At 43.2% G+C, this 16,299-nt stretch overlaps 1 protein-coding gene across 1 annotated transcript in view; it reads right to left on the reverse strand.

Moving 5' to 3' along the window:
- KCNK17 (potassium two pore domain channel subfamily K member 17) overlaps positions 1-16,299 on the reverse strand; it is a 28,464-nt gene extending 12,165 nt beyond the window's left edge. The window contains exons 1-2 of the mRNA XM_075496205.1: positions 16,006-16,299; positions 3,814-3,928 (exon numbers count right to left, since the gene is read on the reverse strand). Coding sequence (XP_075352320.1) covers positions 3,814-3,928; positions 16,006-16,218 — 328 coding nt within the window. The 5' untranslated portion in view covers positions 16,219-16,299. The remainder of the gene's footprint in view (positions 1-3,813; positions 3,929-16,005) is intronic.

Consider the following 16,299-nt stretch of genomic DNA (forward strand, 5'->3'; position numbering starts at 1 on the left):
ATCTTGTGCCCCACTCTGAACTTGCTTTGACCCCTGCCCTGTTAGTCCAAAGTAACTAGGAGGAGAGTAAACAAAGAAAGGAGAGACTTTGTGTCAGCCAGGGATAAAGATGCCAGAGATAAAACCGCCAGCAAGTTACCTTCTCTTTCTTTAATCATGTTTAGTACTACAGCTCTAAAGGAACTCTGAAGATGATTCTTCAAGGTGTTGAAGAGAGAGTGTTCCTATGGAAACATCTGCAGAAAATGAGATAACATACAAGATCTGGGATGACATGACTCGTAAAAGACAGCAATGAAGAAAGCACAGAAGCATAACAGTGGGGAGAAGGAATCAGCAGAAGGCCAGGGCTGCCCATCCCACATGATCAAAAGTTAGAAATGCAGTTCCATTCAAATTATGAGATTGGCCAAAAACTACATAGGCTTTGGGGCGCTTCTTTAAACAACAGATTGTGGTTCATACACATCTGTTCTTTAAACCTTTGGGATTAGGGTACCAAGCGTGTCCGGCCTGCAGGTTAGAACTTTGCTTTTTAAGCAAAATTTGCATACTGCTTTTAATCACTAGTGGAAATAGATGGGGCTCATTTAAATGGAAGAAGGGTACAGCACAGAAGATGCTGCAACAGGAGACATGGGGATTCAGACTGTCAGTGGGGAAAGAAGCTAATGTCCCTTCCCGTATCCCAGTGAGAGAGTGTTCTAGTAAGGACTTAAGAAACACACCAAGTCTTCTGAAGGGGGTTAAAGCACCTAAAGCAGAAAACAGAAGCTGACAGAGTGGAAAGAGCATCTCAAAGGAAAGTGATGAAGGTGAAAGTGATAATGGCTTTGCCAGTGCTGTTTGAGAAGACTAAGGAAAAAAATAGCTGATGCAAAAGCCACCAAGACATCACATCACATAAGAGGCCAGCAAGGCATGAATAGCATTAGCTGCAGAGAAAGAATATGGAAGAGAAACAGGGCAAAGAAGGACTTGCAGCAGCCTGAAGACATGGAATAGAGTCCACCCAAATTCTTCATCAAAATCTTTACATAGTACCCCTAAATTCCTGAGAATCTCTCTTCTCCATTACCATTTTAACTCTATCCTTTCTGAACTCATTTGCCAGAATGCCTTGTTTTTTAACTCCTATACGTTAATCTTGTGAAGCGGGACCTGCTTTCAATGGTTGCATACCCACAGCCTGGGATAAGCTCTTCCTTGCCACATAAGGACACGAAAACTTCAACAAACCCTTCTCAAAACACCTTCTCAACTGTGTCATTTACCCCATAGCCACACCTTGTACATGAAGCTTCCTACTGTGAATCACTCCTCTGAATTTCATCGAGTTCTTTGGAAAGGACCTTGTCTCTTTACTTGACATCATCGATTATTCTTCTCAGTCATGCAGTGATGTCTGGGTCAATGAGGCCGCACCAGCCACTGTCTCAAGAACTTGCATAAAGAAAGAGGATGGGTAACAGACTCAAGGTGAGGCTCTGTGAGGCCATCTGTATTGTCCTCTTCTACAACACACTGTTATCAACAGTGTTAAGACACTAACCTGTATGCAATTAACAATTTAACTTGGAAAAGCAAAATCAAGGGCCCAGTTGTCTGAAGTTCTCTGCATAGAGGCGCCTTGTACAGCATTCTCAATTCCACAACTGAAAAATCATGAGCAAGTTCCTAGAGTCACAGCGTCAGCTTTAAAACAGTGAGATAGAGCGCGCTGTAATATTTGGTTCTTTCTGTTTGCCCCCTGCTATGAAGTCATTTCCCCCCACGTCCCCCCAGCCATCAGGGCAAAGAGTTTACTTAAAGAAAAAAGGAAAAAAAAGTAGCTTAGGCTTTCATGGAGTAACAGCCAGAAATGTTTAGTCTACATCTCTGCCAACATCATAAAACCCCGTTATATTTTAACATGACAAATTTGATTCTTCCTGAATGTCGTTAACTTAAATTGGTTGTGGTAAAACAGAGTCACTCTGACAGCTGAGAAACTGATGAGGATTAACTACTGAGGCAAGCAACGCAGCTCTGAGCAGATGCTCAGATGTACCGAAGGCTGGAAGCGACTGCCCAGGCTCTAGGCTGGAAACCCACAGCCCGTGTAGCCCTGTCTAATGAGCCTCCACTGCCATCGTCTGGTGCAACCCGCACCTGGTAGTACAACACACCCAACGCAGTTCCCAACAGGAACAAAAACATGTGCAAAAGAGCAGGGCAGAAAGATGTACTGAGTCGCAGGAAGGTGACACCCCCCACCCCCAATGCAAAAACCCCTCTCTCTCTCTGAGCTCTTCTGTGGAGGCTTAATGTTCTGAGGTCAATGTATCTTCAATAACGATCAGAGAAATCAAAAGAATGCTCCACCTGGGTGCACCAAGCAAATTCTTAATCTAAAAACGTACTTGAAACTGAAGAGAGCTGACAGGTTCAACACAAATCAGGAAACCCGTGAGGGTTTTTTTGATATTCAACCACCATCTCTCCCCCCATGGTTTTTACAATACTGGGTCACATAGTAGGAAAAAGACATCAGGGCAAGTTATTAATGGTTTTGGGGACTAGGGACATGCACTGACAATAATTAATAGCATGTGCCTTAAGTAACACTGTACCTAAATACATGTTATTGTTTGCATTCTCTCCCCTCCCCCCCACTTATTTCCATCATTCCTTCATGGCTTTTGTGCTGGTTTTGGCTGGGGCAGAGTTAAATTTCTTCATAGTAGCTAGTATGGGGCTATGTTTTGGATTTGTGCTGAAACCAGTGTTGATAACACAGGGATGTTTTCGTTATTGCTGAGCAGCGCTTACACAGAGTCAAGGCCTTTTCTGCCTCTCACCCCACCAGCGAGGAGGCTGGGGGTGCACAAGGAGCTGGGAGGGGACACGGCTGGGACAGCTGACCCCAACTGACCAAAGGGCTATTCCATACCATATGATGTCATGCTCAGTACATAAAGCTGGGGAAGAAGAAGGAAGCGGGGGGATGTTCGGAGTGATGGCGTTTGTCTGCCCAAGTAACCGTTATGTGTGATGGAGCCCTGCTTTCCTGGGGATGGCTGAACACCTGCCTGCCCATGGGAAGGAGGGAATGAATTCCTTGCTTTGCTTTGCTTGCATGCGCGGCTTTTCCTTTCCCTATTAAACTGTCTTTATCTCAGCCCACAAGTTCTCACTTTTGCTCTTCTGATTCTCTCCCCCATCCCAGCAGGGGGGAGTGAGCGAGCGGCTGTGTGGGGCTCAGTTGCCAGCTGGGGTGAAACCACAACAGCTTTGCATTACTCATTTGCTGAAACCTGACTCCACTGAATTGTCTCATTTATCCAGCTATTTGACTTTCACCTAAACAAGCAGGTCCTCATCCAGTACAGGTAGTAATAAGAAGGAATAATTCATAAATATAGCCTCTGAAGATTCAACAGCCAATATTACGAGTTTTTAAAAATCATTCCCTCTCCTTGTGACAGGAAAAGCTTATTTCAATGCACAGTTCACCTCAGACCTCCCCCCCCCAGAGAGCACGAGGCTTGGGAAAGTACAGGCAGTGTAGCACCGTGAAGGTCAGGCCTCAAAAGCTGTGTAACTTAGTCAGGATATGTACCAAGCTAGTTATCCCTGTATCTAGTTAGAGATCACTACTGTGTTGGCACTGACAAAGCATTTCTAGGGCTGGGTTCATGGGTGCTTACCTATTGCATGATATAGACAAGCTACATGAAGCTCCACAGGGCTGGAGCAGCATCCGATAGTACAGGTCCTCATTCCCACTCCTTTCCCACCTATGAGGCGGCCCTGCAAGCAGGGAACTCTTACCAATGGTTGTTATTGCAGAGATGGAGAAGAAGAAAGACCCACTGAAGTCCCACCTGCCAAGGCTAGTGGTGTTTCCCTGGAGGGTTATGCCACTCTTGTAGGCTTGGATGATACCCTGCAAAGAGACAAAAATGTGAGATCCCATAAACCCCCATATGGCAAGTTCATGTGACTGGCATTTCCAGTGCTGGCTGGTAAAGTCACAAACTACAACTACTTCCAACTATGTTGTTTCCCTTTTAATAGAGGATATCCTGTGCTTTAGAGAACAAAGAGCTGAGAGGTCAGAAAAGCCAAAAGCCAGCATATTGGTTCTAAGCAAAGGGCATCTACAGAGTAAAAGAAAGTTGCACATGCACATGGTAGATCATACAGGTAAATGTGGAAGAGATTGGAGGGCAAGACCTACCTAGAGAAAGCCTAGCCAGATAGTTATTAAGACTACCTTATGACATATTCATAAGGAAAAGAAAGTGTTTCCAGATGGGATATTCTGATGGCAGAAGTCCCAGAGCAGCAAATATACGTGCACATGTAAATGATACAGATCCCTTGCCTGTACTGGGGAGGAAAGTATATGGTGTGATGTAGGAGATGGAAACTACACAGGATGGCCAGTCTACTAGTATCAGGCAATATGTCCCCACACCAGGACTATTAATATGAATAAATGGATTAGATTAGCATGATGCCTGATTCTGTTCAATCCACCTGGGAAAGCCTCAGAAGTCACTATGCTGAAGTGTGCAGAGTTATGCCAAAATAAGATATCAGATGTCTTAACAGTGCCCACGTCTGACTATAGTCTGACTATACCTTCTCATGCCAATAAAGTTAATGACATTGAACTGAGCTGTGTCCAAAACAACATTAATCACAGCATGTACACTAAACATTTCACACCCACTGACCAAGAATCCTTGAGAGTTGATTAACATTGAATGCAAACTGTAGCCAAGACTACATAAAATTCATTACCTCTGAGAAAGACGTGCAGATACCAAATAATACTATCCCTGTCCTAACAATAAGGCTGTTGATAAAGCTTTCACCATTGATAATAAGAGGAATCACTCAGGTTAGATTTGCATCAGTTGTGGGTTTTGCAAACCAGCACTTGAAGCCTGCAAAGCAAGGGAGCTTTGTCCCATTTTACCAATGTAACATGCTTTAAGTGATTTATATAATACTATACAGGGCTGTGCATTAAAAACTGTTGCCAAAGACCCAGGCAGCAGCTTAACTACAAGGACCATGATCCCTTTTCTCCAGAGCTACTAGTTCTCACACCAAGAGCAAGGAGCAGCTCAGATAGCAACACATATTTTTCCAAGTAAGAAACACTGTTTAATAGTCACATTCTCAGAAATATCTTCGTTTACTCTTAACTCAAGGCTATTGAAACCATTCAGGGTCACATTATAATCTATCGAAGTCTGACAACATGCTCTTCTCTGCACAAGACAGAGCAGAGAGCCCTTGCTCTGAAAAGGGCTAAGGACCAGATGCTATATTAATTACATTATGCTTCCTTCTGTGAATTGTTGCCGTAACTTGAGTGGGGCAACTTGCAGGAAGAATTAGTATGCAGCGTGGCATGAAAGAATCGAGCCCCCCCCCCCCCCCCCAAAAAAAAAAAAAAAAGAGAGAGAGAAAAGGTTGTATCAGGAAGCTTCCAGCAGGATTTTTGAATAGTTTCTGTGTAATTCCTCCGCCCCTGCCCCTTTCTTCCAGGGCTGGTATCTACATTGGGGTTTGTCAGGTTGTGTGGGATGCAGGCTTTGACCTTCCTCTGTTCCCCTTGATCTCTGACAGTACTTGACCTCAGGTTTAAGAAGTTCTGCAGACAATGGCCTAGTCAGGAATCACAGTCCCCATGAACATAAAATGACTCCCAAACTAAACCACATGGCAAGGGAGACACTGGAAATTTATACAGATGACCTGTATTTTTTCCCCCTCCAGAAACTAGTGGTTAAGTTTGAAAATAAAAAGCTTCTTGTTCTCTCAAACTTTCCTTCTGTAGCCTGTGAGCTCTGCAGTTCTAAGTAGTTAGTGTTGAACACATACATACCAGCTGGAATGGCAACAGTCCAGTTCTCAGATAAATCTATTATCAGCTTGATCAGATAGACTCAAAAAACCTACACGTGCAGCATGTTTGTTGTCTGTTCTCCTGCCTGACGTCCTGCTGATGCCAGCTCAGCAGCTGACAACATTCCACAGGACATCAAGTTTTAAAGCCAGAAACACTTAAGAGCCAGAGAGGGCTGCAAGAAACTGTGGCTGAATTGGCCCAAAGAAACAGAAATTTCTTCATGCAGAAAAGGGAAATAAGCAGCCTGCACAAGACATCACGTGAGAAGCAAGGAGCAGTAACCAAGTCTTTAAATGTTTCATTTCACATCATTGCACCACTTCTGTTCTGCATGGCTTAGGACCAAGAGATTGAGCAGCCACGAGCACCCATGCTAGTTTTGCAGTGATTTATAACAGCACAGCGGCTCAGAGTTGTCTTAAGTTTCCCTAAGGTGCCGCTACCGCCAGGAAGCGGCGTTTGTCTTCAGGCACTGCAGATAGGCTAAAGTATTTGCACTAAATGGCACGATGGTCCTGCACTCATCTCGATGGGAAGGAAGGCACCGAGTAACTATTACTCATTGGCAAAGAGCAAGCACTGAGCTCGCAGCGTGGCAGCTGTTTTCTGTTTCTGCGATTGAGGCACTTATATTTGTGATAGGTCTTCAAGAGCCTTCAGCAGTAAGCTTCTGGCTAAGCATTTTGTTGTTAAATCTTGTTATCAAACATCCAGATAACATCATTCACCATTAGGCCCACTGTGCCTGTCACAGCCCAATATGGGGACCACTGAATACTCGTGCAAATCAAATCCACTTGAATAAATAGACACTCCCAGGAGAAATGTCAAGTTCATTACTGGTAGGAGAAAAAAAAGCTACTGATGCCATCCTTAAAGGGGAGGATTCATAGAGGGTGAAGATAAGGATACCGGCTTTTGGGGTGTTAGTTTGGGTTTTTTTTTTTTTTAAGTAAAAAATGTTTTATTATATCTAGAATCATCCTTTGACACACAGCAACAATGATGATAGACAATTAAAGATTGATTCTTCTGCGAACAGTAGAACTAATGGAGCTTGCCCTCCTACAGATACACCCAGAGGCAGATTCATAAAAGAAATCCATAGATAGCTATTAATACACAGAAATTACTTCTGGCACAGGAAGTCACTGGATTGCAAACTCCTGGAGGCTGAGAGAGCATTCAGGAAGATATCAGTGTATACTTGCCCTAATTTAATACGTTCCTCTAGACTTCTGCTTTTGGCTAGTGCTCTTCTTCATAGAAAAACTGTAAGTGGTTTATCATTTTTATTAGAACACAGGAAAAGCCCAGCTAATAAACACTCTAACAGAACAGCTGAATTCTCCCTGCTTTTCCCATTGAAGAGGCATCAATATGTCTCTGCTGCTGATTTAAAAAAAAAACAAAACCCTGAAGTATATTTTGGCCTGTGGATTCATGATTTAGTAAAGAGGAACTGAGTCATACATATTGGGTCACATCTGCTTGGTTTCCTTAGCCTGCCTTTCTGAGAACCAGAGACTTTTTTTTGTTTTGCTTTACACCGAACTTTGAGGTGAAATCCTAGGGGGTTTCCTTTTTCTCTTAATTAGGCTAGCACTTTATACAGTGTCTACTCCAAAACCTGATGCATTAAAAGGCACCTAGTACAAGTAGCGTCTCAAATCCGGAGTTCAAAAGCAGATATCTGCCTGATCTAAGACCCCAGTCAATACCACCAGCTGCTCAAACACAACGAATCTTGAAATTGCAGAGCTTGGGCTTGATATTTTGGGAACCTGAAAAGGTCATGTGTGCAACTCAAAGAAGAATAGGAAGGAAAGCGGTTAAAATAACCAGAAAGAAGCAGAACTCAGTTCTGCTTTGGTTTCTAGTGACGGACAAGCTATGTAACATAATTTCACTTCTCTGCACACCTCCCCCCCAGCCCCCCAATAATTTACAGCTCACAGCAACTACTACATCTTTAGCTGACAATGCTTATATCATTTTAACCACAGATAAAAGTTTCTATGGAAACTACTGTAACTGCTATAGGATTTATAAATTAGGATCTTTTAGATTCTCAGTCCTTCATGAGTCAATGAAGCTTTATTTGCAGGCTGCCACATTTTCTCATCAAGTAGGCTGTTCTGTTTCTTGATAGCACCATGCAAAGCCTACTTCATGGTCAAATATTGTCATAGCTAGTGATTAAAAAAACAGCATGACTTCCATTTAAAGTAGTCTGTTTAAATGTAGATGTCTGTCCTGTTACCTTTGTAATAAAACATGCCTCAGAATACCCAAATTTGGCGTCCAGCTCCATTTTGCTCAACCATAAACTCTGAAGTTAGGAACATCATCAACTAATGCTTGCAAATGCACACTTTATGTCAGATCATTATATCCCAGTACAAATCAAAGCCTAGTTTTGTGCGTCCTGCAGGGAATTCCCTCCTTTAATTCAAGCTCACTGGTAACTCCCTGAGGAAGCTGTGGATTTCTGCTGACTCCCTTATCTAGCATATCTCTGACTTATCAAACTTATTTTAGGGCAGCAATACTCCTTCTTTCCTTCTCTTCTACTATCAAGTAGCATAATCATTGCTGGTTCTTCCTGCAGGAGCATCCAAACACAACATTGTCCTAGTTTCCTTATTGGAATTAAAAAAAAAAATAAAAAAAAAAAATCAGTGTTTCAGTCTGACTGCCTTTTAGCCCTTCACAGCTCTGGGGCTGTACTTCCACAAATGATTGATAATGAGTGCCTCATCTACCCTGGAAAAGTCTCACCAATCTACACAGCTTTGTGCCAACAAACCCAATGGAGTTACAGTCACACTAGCAAAAATTAAACAACATGATTGAATTACACTCTCAAAAGGTCTTTTGTTCATATTTTCTAGTTTAAAAAAAAAAACCAAACAACACAACACAAAACACCACCACAAAAAAAAAAAAAAAAAAAAAAGGAGTGAGGTTGCTGTTCTACCAGGACACCCACTTAAGTATCCAGAAGCTTAATGCAGACTCAGCCTACAGAGTTCAGTTCCCTCTCGACATTTGAGAGTCACATCTTTTTCTTCCCTGCAAAATGTAGGTTTATTCTTTCCTATTTGCTGTGGAGTCACTCTATCCTTCAGCCATACCCGTAAGTCTCTCCTTTACCCTGCGTGCCGTGTATCAGTTCTGGGCAACTCCCAGCTCTCTCAGCTTACACACTTCCTCTCTTCTAAAAACCTCTTATCGTACGTGGGCCCCTCCACCACCAGCTTGTGGCCGCAGCACAGCTTCTGATCACCAAGTGCTGCAAAAAATGACTATTTACTCTGACCTCCTTAACACCAATTAACGGTTTCATCTTTCACCTCTGCGCCGAGTCACAACCGCATGTGACTAGGGTACAGCTTTCAAAAAAAGGCATTTAAGATCAGCAATAAGGAATGAATGTATGTGTATATGTAAACTGAGACACTACTTTCCTTGCAATCTCTATTATCTTCAGAACACTATGCTTTGCTTTCCTTCTATAATCTTTACAGCAAAAAATAAAACTTTATATAAGTCATTAATCAGACCAATTCTAATCTAGCTGCCTCTCCCATAACAGCAGCAAGATATAAAGTGAAAAGGGGGAAGTGAAGCCCTGGAAGTTATGACCCTACCAAGAACCTCCATAAGAATGCCTGACTCTCAAGCTCAACATTTCTTATTTCTGGGGAGGAGGAGGGAAGGGGGGTGGGGGGGGGGGGAGAAGAGAGAGACAAACCACTTTTTTTCCTGGAGGAAAGTCTCATGGAAGGAGTCATACAAATGACCCTTTTATAAACCACAGCTCCAGTCACTGCCATTGCCCTGTGCTTCTGAACTATGGCATTTTGGCCAGAGTTCACAGTAATCTTGAGATACCTTTGCAGGCAAAAGCAGTATTTCCTAATTGCATTTGAAAGCAGTTCTCAAGGAAGGCAAAAAAGCACGCAAATGGACTGGGGTAAGAAACTTCATTCCCAAGTTTAGCTGAAGTTTACATGTTCATATACAAAAAGCAACTCTTCCAGGGCGTACATGCCCTCCTGAAAATTGTTTGCCTCATTTCAGACACTTCCTCTCCTCACCTTTGCAACCTATCAATGAAGGAAAGGAGTTGTTCCCAAGGCACCAAACTACGATTTAGATTAATGAGAAAATATAAACTCACATAAACTTTGTGCCCTGGAAATTCTGTGCAATGTTGGTATATAAACATTAATTTACTTCTCAGAATACCAGCTATAAATCAGAAGAAAACAGTTAACATTAACCTTGGTCTCAGATTGCAAGGACTAAGGTCAATTAACTTCAAAATAATTAAAAAATAGGTTATGAATCACACCTTTCCCAGCCATGAGCTCTGATCCCCTGTCCTTGCCTGGAGTGGAAACTTACCTGAATTCTGACCAAAAGAAGAGCAGACACAAGGTGCATTATGAATCCAATGGAACCCAGCTGTTTTCTTAACTTCATGTCACTTGAATAACCTGAGACCTGATCAAATAACTGTCCCCTCCACCTCCCCCAACCATGTTTGCTAATAGAATCGGTACTAGTTCCTCTAAACTAAAGAACCCTACCAGCAAAAGCACTTTTACTTTGCAGCTGGGTCTGCACTACAGTTTCTAGAATTCATCTAGACTTACTCTTCAACAGAAAAGGAGCAAGAGATGTAGTGAAGTACAGTAATGATGCGACCAATGCTACCCTAAGCCACTAGTACTTTTTCTGAAAACTAAGCTTTTATATCAAGGAAGAATCTGTGGCATGATTCATGGGACAAAGCATTGCTGAATTCCAATCGCTTCCCAAACCGCAATGAGACAAGTAACTTGAGAGCTGGGCTGCAACAGAAACAAGTAGGGCCTGTTGAAAGGAACTGCCTATATAATCTACAGAAGGGAGCACAGCAGGTTGCATTGCATCATCCTTGTAAAATTGAGAAGTTTTTTTCTCTAGTAGTTACTTTTTTTAGTTGCATGTAAAAAGGATAGAGTATGATGAACAAGTACGTGTAAGAGTAACCCACATCTTCAAACTGACAAGAATTACTATTTATCTTTTTAGAAAGGTACCCCCCCAGTCTTTAGATATCCACTGCTAGTAGTGTCTCTCAAACCTGCCTGGCTGAACAGGTTATTGAGACAGTTATCAGTTAATTCCAGCTTGCTACACTTCCTTTCTTGTTACAGCTGGTCAGGTTTGGTGGCAAGTAACCAAGAATTTGATAATATCAAAGAACATGTCTCTTTAGGCAGAGACATATAAATATAATAGGTTCCTGTGCTTTTTTTCTCCCCCTTCTCTTTTTAAACACAGGTACTAGACACTACATCATTGACCAGAAGACCTAGGAGTGAGTCAACTAACCAGAAACAGCAGTTCATCAGTAGGTCTTCTCCTCACCTTCCAAAAAGTCCAACAATATAGTGCTAGCCTATTGCCTTACAGAATACTATATGCCTACTGCCTCATAAAGGTTTTCTCTTTAACAACTTCTGTCAAAGGTATACTATAGTAGGATATTATAAGCACAGAATGCACACTCTTGGTAAGGTACCCATACTTCTTTTTAATTAAATAGGTCTGGCGAAGAACAAACTGGCTATAACTTAACCAAAGTAGTAGTACATTTTGATAAGAAGGAAACTGGAAAGAACAATTACAGGGGATCAACCCTATTTCATCTGTGACAAGCCAATGGATATTTGACTAAAGTGGGTTCTATACAGATGTCACTGCTCCACAATACCAAGGGCCAATGCTGTTCCTTAAAGCCTGTTATCACCAACAGGTGATCTCTGATACTCCCCCCTTAAGAGTCTGCTGCATCATCTGTGGGCAAGATGATTTTAGTAAACTGTATTTGCAGGGTTGTATTTCCCGACAGCTGGCACAAATCTCTGGTGGTTCAATGTCAGTGCAAGCCCAGGTATTGATGAGGATCTTTCAGTCACGTGGGATCTTGTTGCTCTTGGAAACATGAACTAAGACTCTCTGTGTAGCTCTAGCTGTTGACTCTGGAGATAACAGTATCTAGATCCACCTACAGGCTTTTAGTTTATGGCCTGCCTTTTAGGTCCTTTTCACTACACCTTAAATCTTGCTAGACAAAAAAAAAAATTATTTCATTTAGCTCAGCTTTCGTTTTCTCCTTCCCAGTTTATGGAAGTAACTGTGTTTAAATAACACTATGCATCTACAATAATAGAAAGTGGATAGAACAATATAATAAATACAGAAGACAGCTGTATTAGGGAAATATGTATATAACAACAAAAAAGTTTATAGCAAAAAAGGAAGGGTAGCATGGAAAGGATGTCATGGTAACAGCCTAACACAGAAAACACACTGTTCCAAGCCTGGCCATACGAACTATCACCTGACTAAAGAGACGCTGAAAAGTACAGCAGCTATAGCTACACTGATGCCTGTAACGACTGAAAATGATGCAGGAAAAGGAGTGAGTTAGGAGGACAGCTCAGCTGGAGCAGAGCTATATACACTCACCCTAGGCAGCAAAACTGAGAAATGTATGCACTAGAAGTGCATCACACTGGGTGGCGTGTCTAGATGTCCCCCAACCCCAAAAGGTCAGAGAGGGTCTTGGCTCCAAGAGATATGCCAGTAAAGAAAGTGCCCTCTGTGTGCAGCCTCGCTCCCTGGCCACTTCTCACATCTGGGACCAACATAATTTTTGCCTGGACAGAGACTCTTACATACTTTTGTCCCCAGCTGAGTCCAGCTACTGTTCCTCACTATACTGAGGGTACATTGCCCGAAATCTGCCTTATCACTGCATCTGTTTCCATCTCCTGTGAGTCAGATCATTGAGAGCTTCCTTTGATGTGACCTCACAGCAAGTAATTCTGGCATGTGAAGACCACCACCATATTTATAATACAAAGCCAGATATTGCCCTCTTTGTATGCTGCCTAACGGCTCTTGAGGAGCTGTTTGCTCTCCGTCTTGTTCCTTGTGAACAGGTGTTCATGTCACAGCCTGTATACAACATCAGAAAAATAGCTTAGGGCTAGATTGGTCAACAAAATCAAACTTATGTCTTCCCTGAGTAGATGTTACTGGATGTACAGTAGAGGGACACATGGCCAGAGTCCCTCTGTTGTCCCCTATGCTGTCCTTGTTCTAAGCATAAGTAACAAAAGCCAAGAAAAATGCAAATCAGTCTTCCCCATATACATACACACATATATATGTATGTACAAACACACAAGCATGCATTTTTTGTTTGCTTATACATAAAGCATTCACGCATGCCACCCTCAGCTATTTAGAAAATGTGGAAGAGTTCAGCGTCCCATGGGGAACGAGCCAGCCAGTCCCTCCAGGCAAAAAAACCAGCTGTGGGAAGCAGGGAGCCACCACTACAGACATCACACACTTGCTAACACTTTCTCCTCTGCCGTTCAGTTTTTGTTGTTGGTCTGCTATTTCCATTTCCTTCTGCCTTTTCTTTTGTTAACTAGAAAATTACTTCTTCCCTGGAAAGGATCTGAGCCAGAGAAATTACTGAATGAGGATTCACTGGTCTAGCTACCACAGCATGGTCTGTTTGCCTTTGCCTTTCCTCCTGCTCATCCTGATGCTGTGCTCTCCTGCTAGCTCCTCAGAGCAGGAGCTCTCTATTGCTCTCCATCTGTGCAAGGGCTGGAACAGCGGATTTCCATTCCCGGTTGGTAACTAGGAACTAAGCGATAAACCGGTTGTAAAATCATGTTTGCACATTGCTCAGCAAACTGGGATTTTATTCCATATTGGCCCCTATACACTTAAAATAAACAGAGTTCAGAATTATCTAGGATGAAAGAGCTGTAAGAAAACAATGAGGAATTGCCAGTAATGTCAAAGCTATTAAAATTCACACAGTGCTGTATGTTTTCACAAACACTCTTTATAGGTCTTTCTTAATTAGCAGATAATCAGCTGTGTATCTAGAATACAAATTTGTTATCTGAAGAGGGCCAGTGATGACACCATCTGATAAACTGTGTGAAATTTACTGCAATAACAATTCACTGCACAGAAAAACATCTAATTCTTTGAGCACACTTACAGTATCCAAGCAATCGCCCCACAGGAAATTAGAAAAGAGCGTAGGAAAGTAGCAATCCTGTGGATGATATGTTTAAGATTAATTTCTTACTGTGAAAGTTATTAAAAACATCACAAAGCCATTCAAACTCAGACTATGGTTTCTCAAAGCATGGAGGCACGCAAAGCATGAAGACAGTCCGTAAAATTAAACAAAAACTTTTGTTACTTCCTCATCTAGGTCTTGCTCAGGTCACAATTAAGTACTTGCACGGCATATTATAACAGTGTCTGGTCTGAAGGGCTTTGGGTGGCTGTCCTACTCCCCTGACTACCAGACAGTATCAAGAATTAGCAGAGGTCACCCTACAGTAAAACTAACCATCAGAACAACATTAGAAAAACCTTTCTACCTACAGTTGTGATCATCATCATCTCTCTGCTACTATCACCTCATTACCGTCATTCATCTAGTGAAACCTTTCCACCCCAGGGCAAGAGCCATGCCTAGCACTAACTGTTCCATGGCCCAGTGCTGAATGAAGCTCAGCTCAGACCTGCCTTTATGAAGTGCCAGACTGATCTTCTCTGATGTATTTCTCACTTCTCTCTGGCTATTTATATTCCACAGCTAGCACAGTACACAATATAATAAATACACAATATAATAAACACAATATAATAAAAGTAGATACCACGGTAGCTTTCAAGGGCCCAAATTTATATATCTTCAATATACTACTGACTGCCACAGAGAATTTACCATCTAGAAAGTCAAGATGAGAGCCTGATATAGGTTATAAGCACAACTTTGTCTGCCAGGGCCTTGCTGAAACTCCTGACAAGATTATCTATTTGATGATTCCTGTGTTTTACTCTCTGTGGCAAAAAAAAAAAAAGAAAACACTTATCCAACTCCCTTTTAGGTCCTTTGAACTCCAGTGGTCAGCTACTATGGTTTCAGCCACCACCAAACACTGTTTTTACAAAAAAAACCCCAAGTTTGGTGGGGGTTTTTTTGGCAACATCTATTTGAGGCAGAGGGACCAAAGCAAGCAGTACACATTCAACCACCAGCACCTACTGAACTAGAATGGTTTGGGTAAATATTCAAGTCACTTCAATATTGTAGGTTTGTCTCTTTCAGGCAAAAATTGAGCAAGGAGAAAACCCCATTTATCCCACTTTGCTCATATCTCTACTGTAAAACGCATCCACTTGTGCTTTAATAAGATTGCATTTGGTCCTGCTTTACATTTTGCAACCACCCTGCAAACATCCTCAGAAACATTTTTAAGGATATATCTAAGTTGTGTTACCAGGATTTTTCCACTTCCCTTTATATAACAAGTCGAAAACCAAAAAAGTTTGACGCTAATATTAAAAAAAAAAACAACAAACAATTAAACTTACCACGACCAAGCCTTTCCATTTAGAATTTACCACTTGTAAGATGCCATAGGCTATAATTCATTCTTAGTAAGTTCAAACGGCAAAGCAACCCCACCTGCAACTATGGGCGGGTAACCACCGCACCCGGGAACCCCCCCGCTGCCTCCCTTCTGTCAGGACGCACCGCTTAAAAACTCGCGAAGGCCACAACTTGTGGGAGGACAGCGGAGAAGGAGATAAACTCGTTTTAAAAGAGTAAGAGAAAGAAAACGCGGCCCGGGGTACGCGGTGATAAGCTCAGGAAAGCCCACCTTGCCCGGCGGCAGCGAGCAGCGCTGCGCCGCACGCTCCTGCTCCGAGGAAGCCGCCCGCGGAGCGGAAAACTTTTTCCACGCCGTGGGCAGCTTCTTCGGGGCAGGACGATGTGTGCGCATAGATACAGACAGGAATAAAGGTTTGGGTTTTAAAAAAAAAAAAAAATTACTGGCAGGCAGGAGGCCAGGTTGCTGCTATTACCAACCCCATCCCCCCCGGGACGAAGGCAGCGCCCGCCCCGGCAGCTCCCAGCCGGGCGGGTGCTCTGCTCCGCCGCTGCCGTGCCGGCGGAGGGGCCGGCAGAGCCCCGGGCTCACCTCGATGAGCCGCTGCAGGGCGGGCCCCTGCAGGCAGGTGTGGTTGGCGAGCAGCTCCCAGTGCTGCTGGAGAAGGTGCTGGGCCGCCTGCACCTCGGCCGGCCGCTCCAGCGCCTGCAGCACGCCGGCGCCCAGCCCCACATAGCCCACGTACACCACCAGCAGCGCCGGCACCCCCCAGCGCCGCTGCTGCTGCCGCCGCGCCGCCACCATCGGCCCCGCTGCCGCCGCCCCCGCGGCTGAAGAAGCGGCCGCGCCGGGGGCGGGAGCGGGGTCGCCCGCGGGAGGAAGCCG

This window comes from Mycteria americana, chromosome 3 (assembly GCF_035582795.1).
Source record: "Mycteria americana isolate JAX WOST 10 ecotype Jacksonville Zoo and Gardens chromosome 3, USCA_MyAme_1.0, whole genome shotgun sequence".
NCBI lineage: Eukaryota > Metazoa > Chordata > Aves > Ciconiiformes > Ciconiidae > Mycteria > Mycteria americana.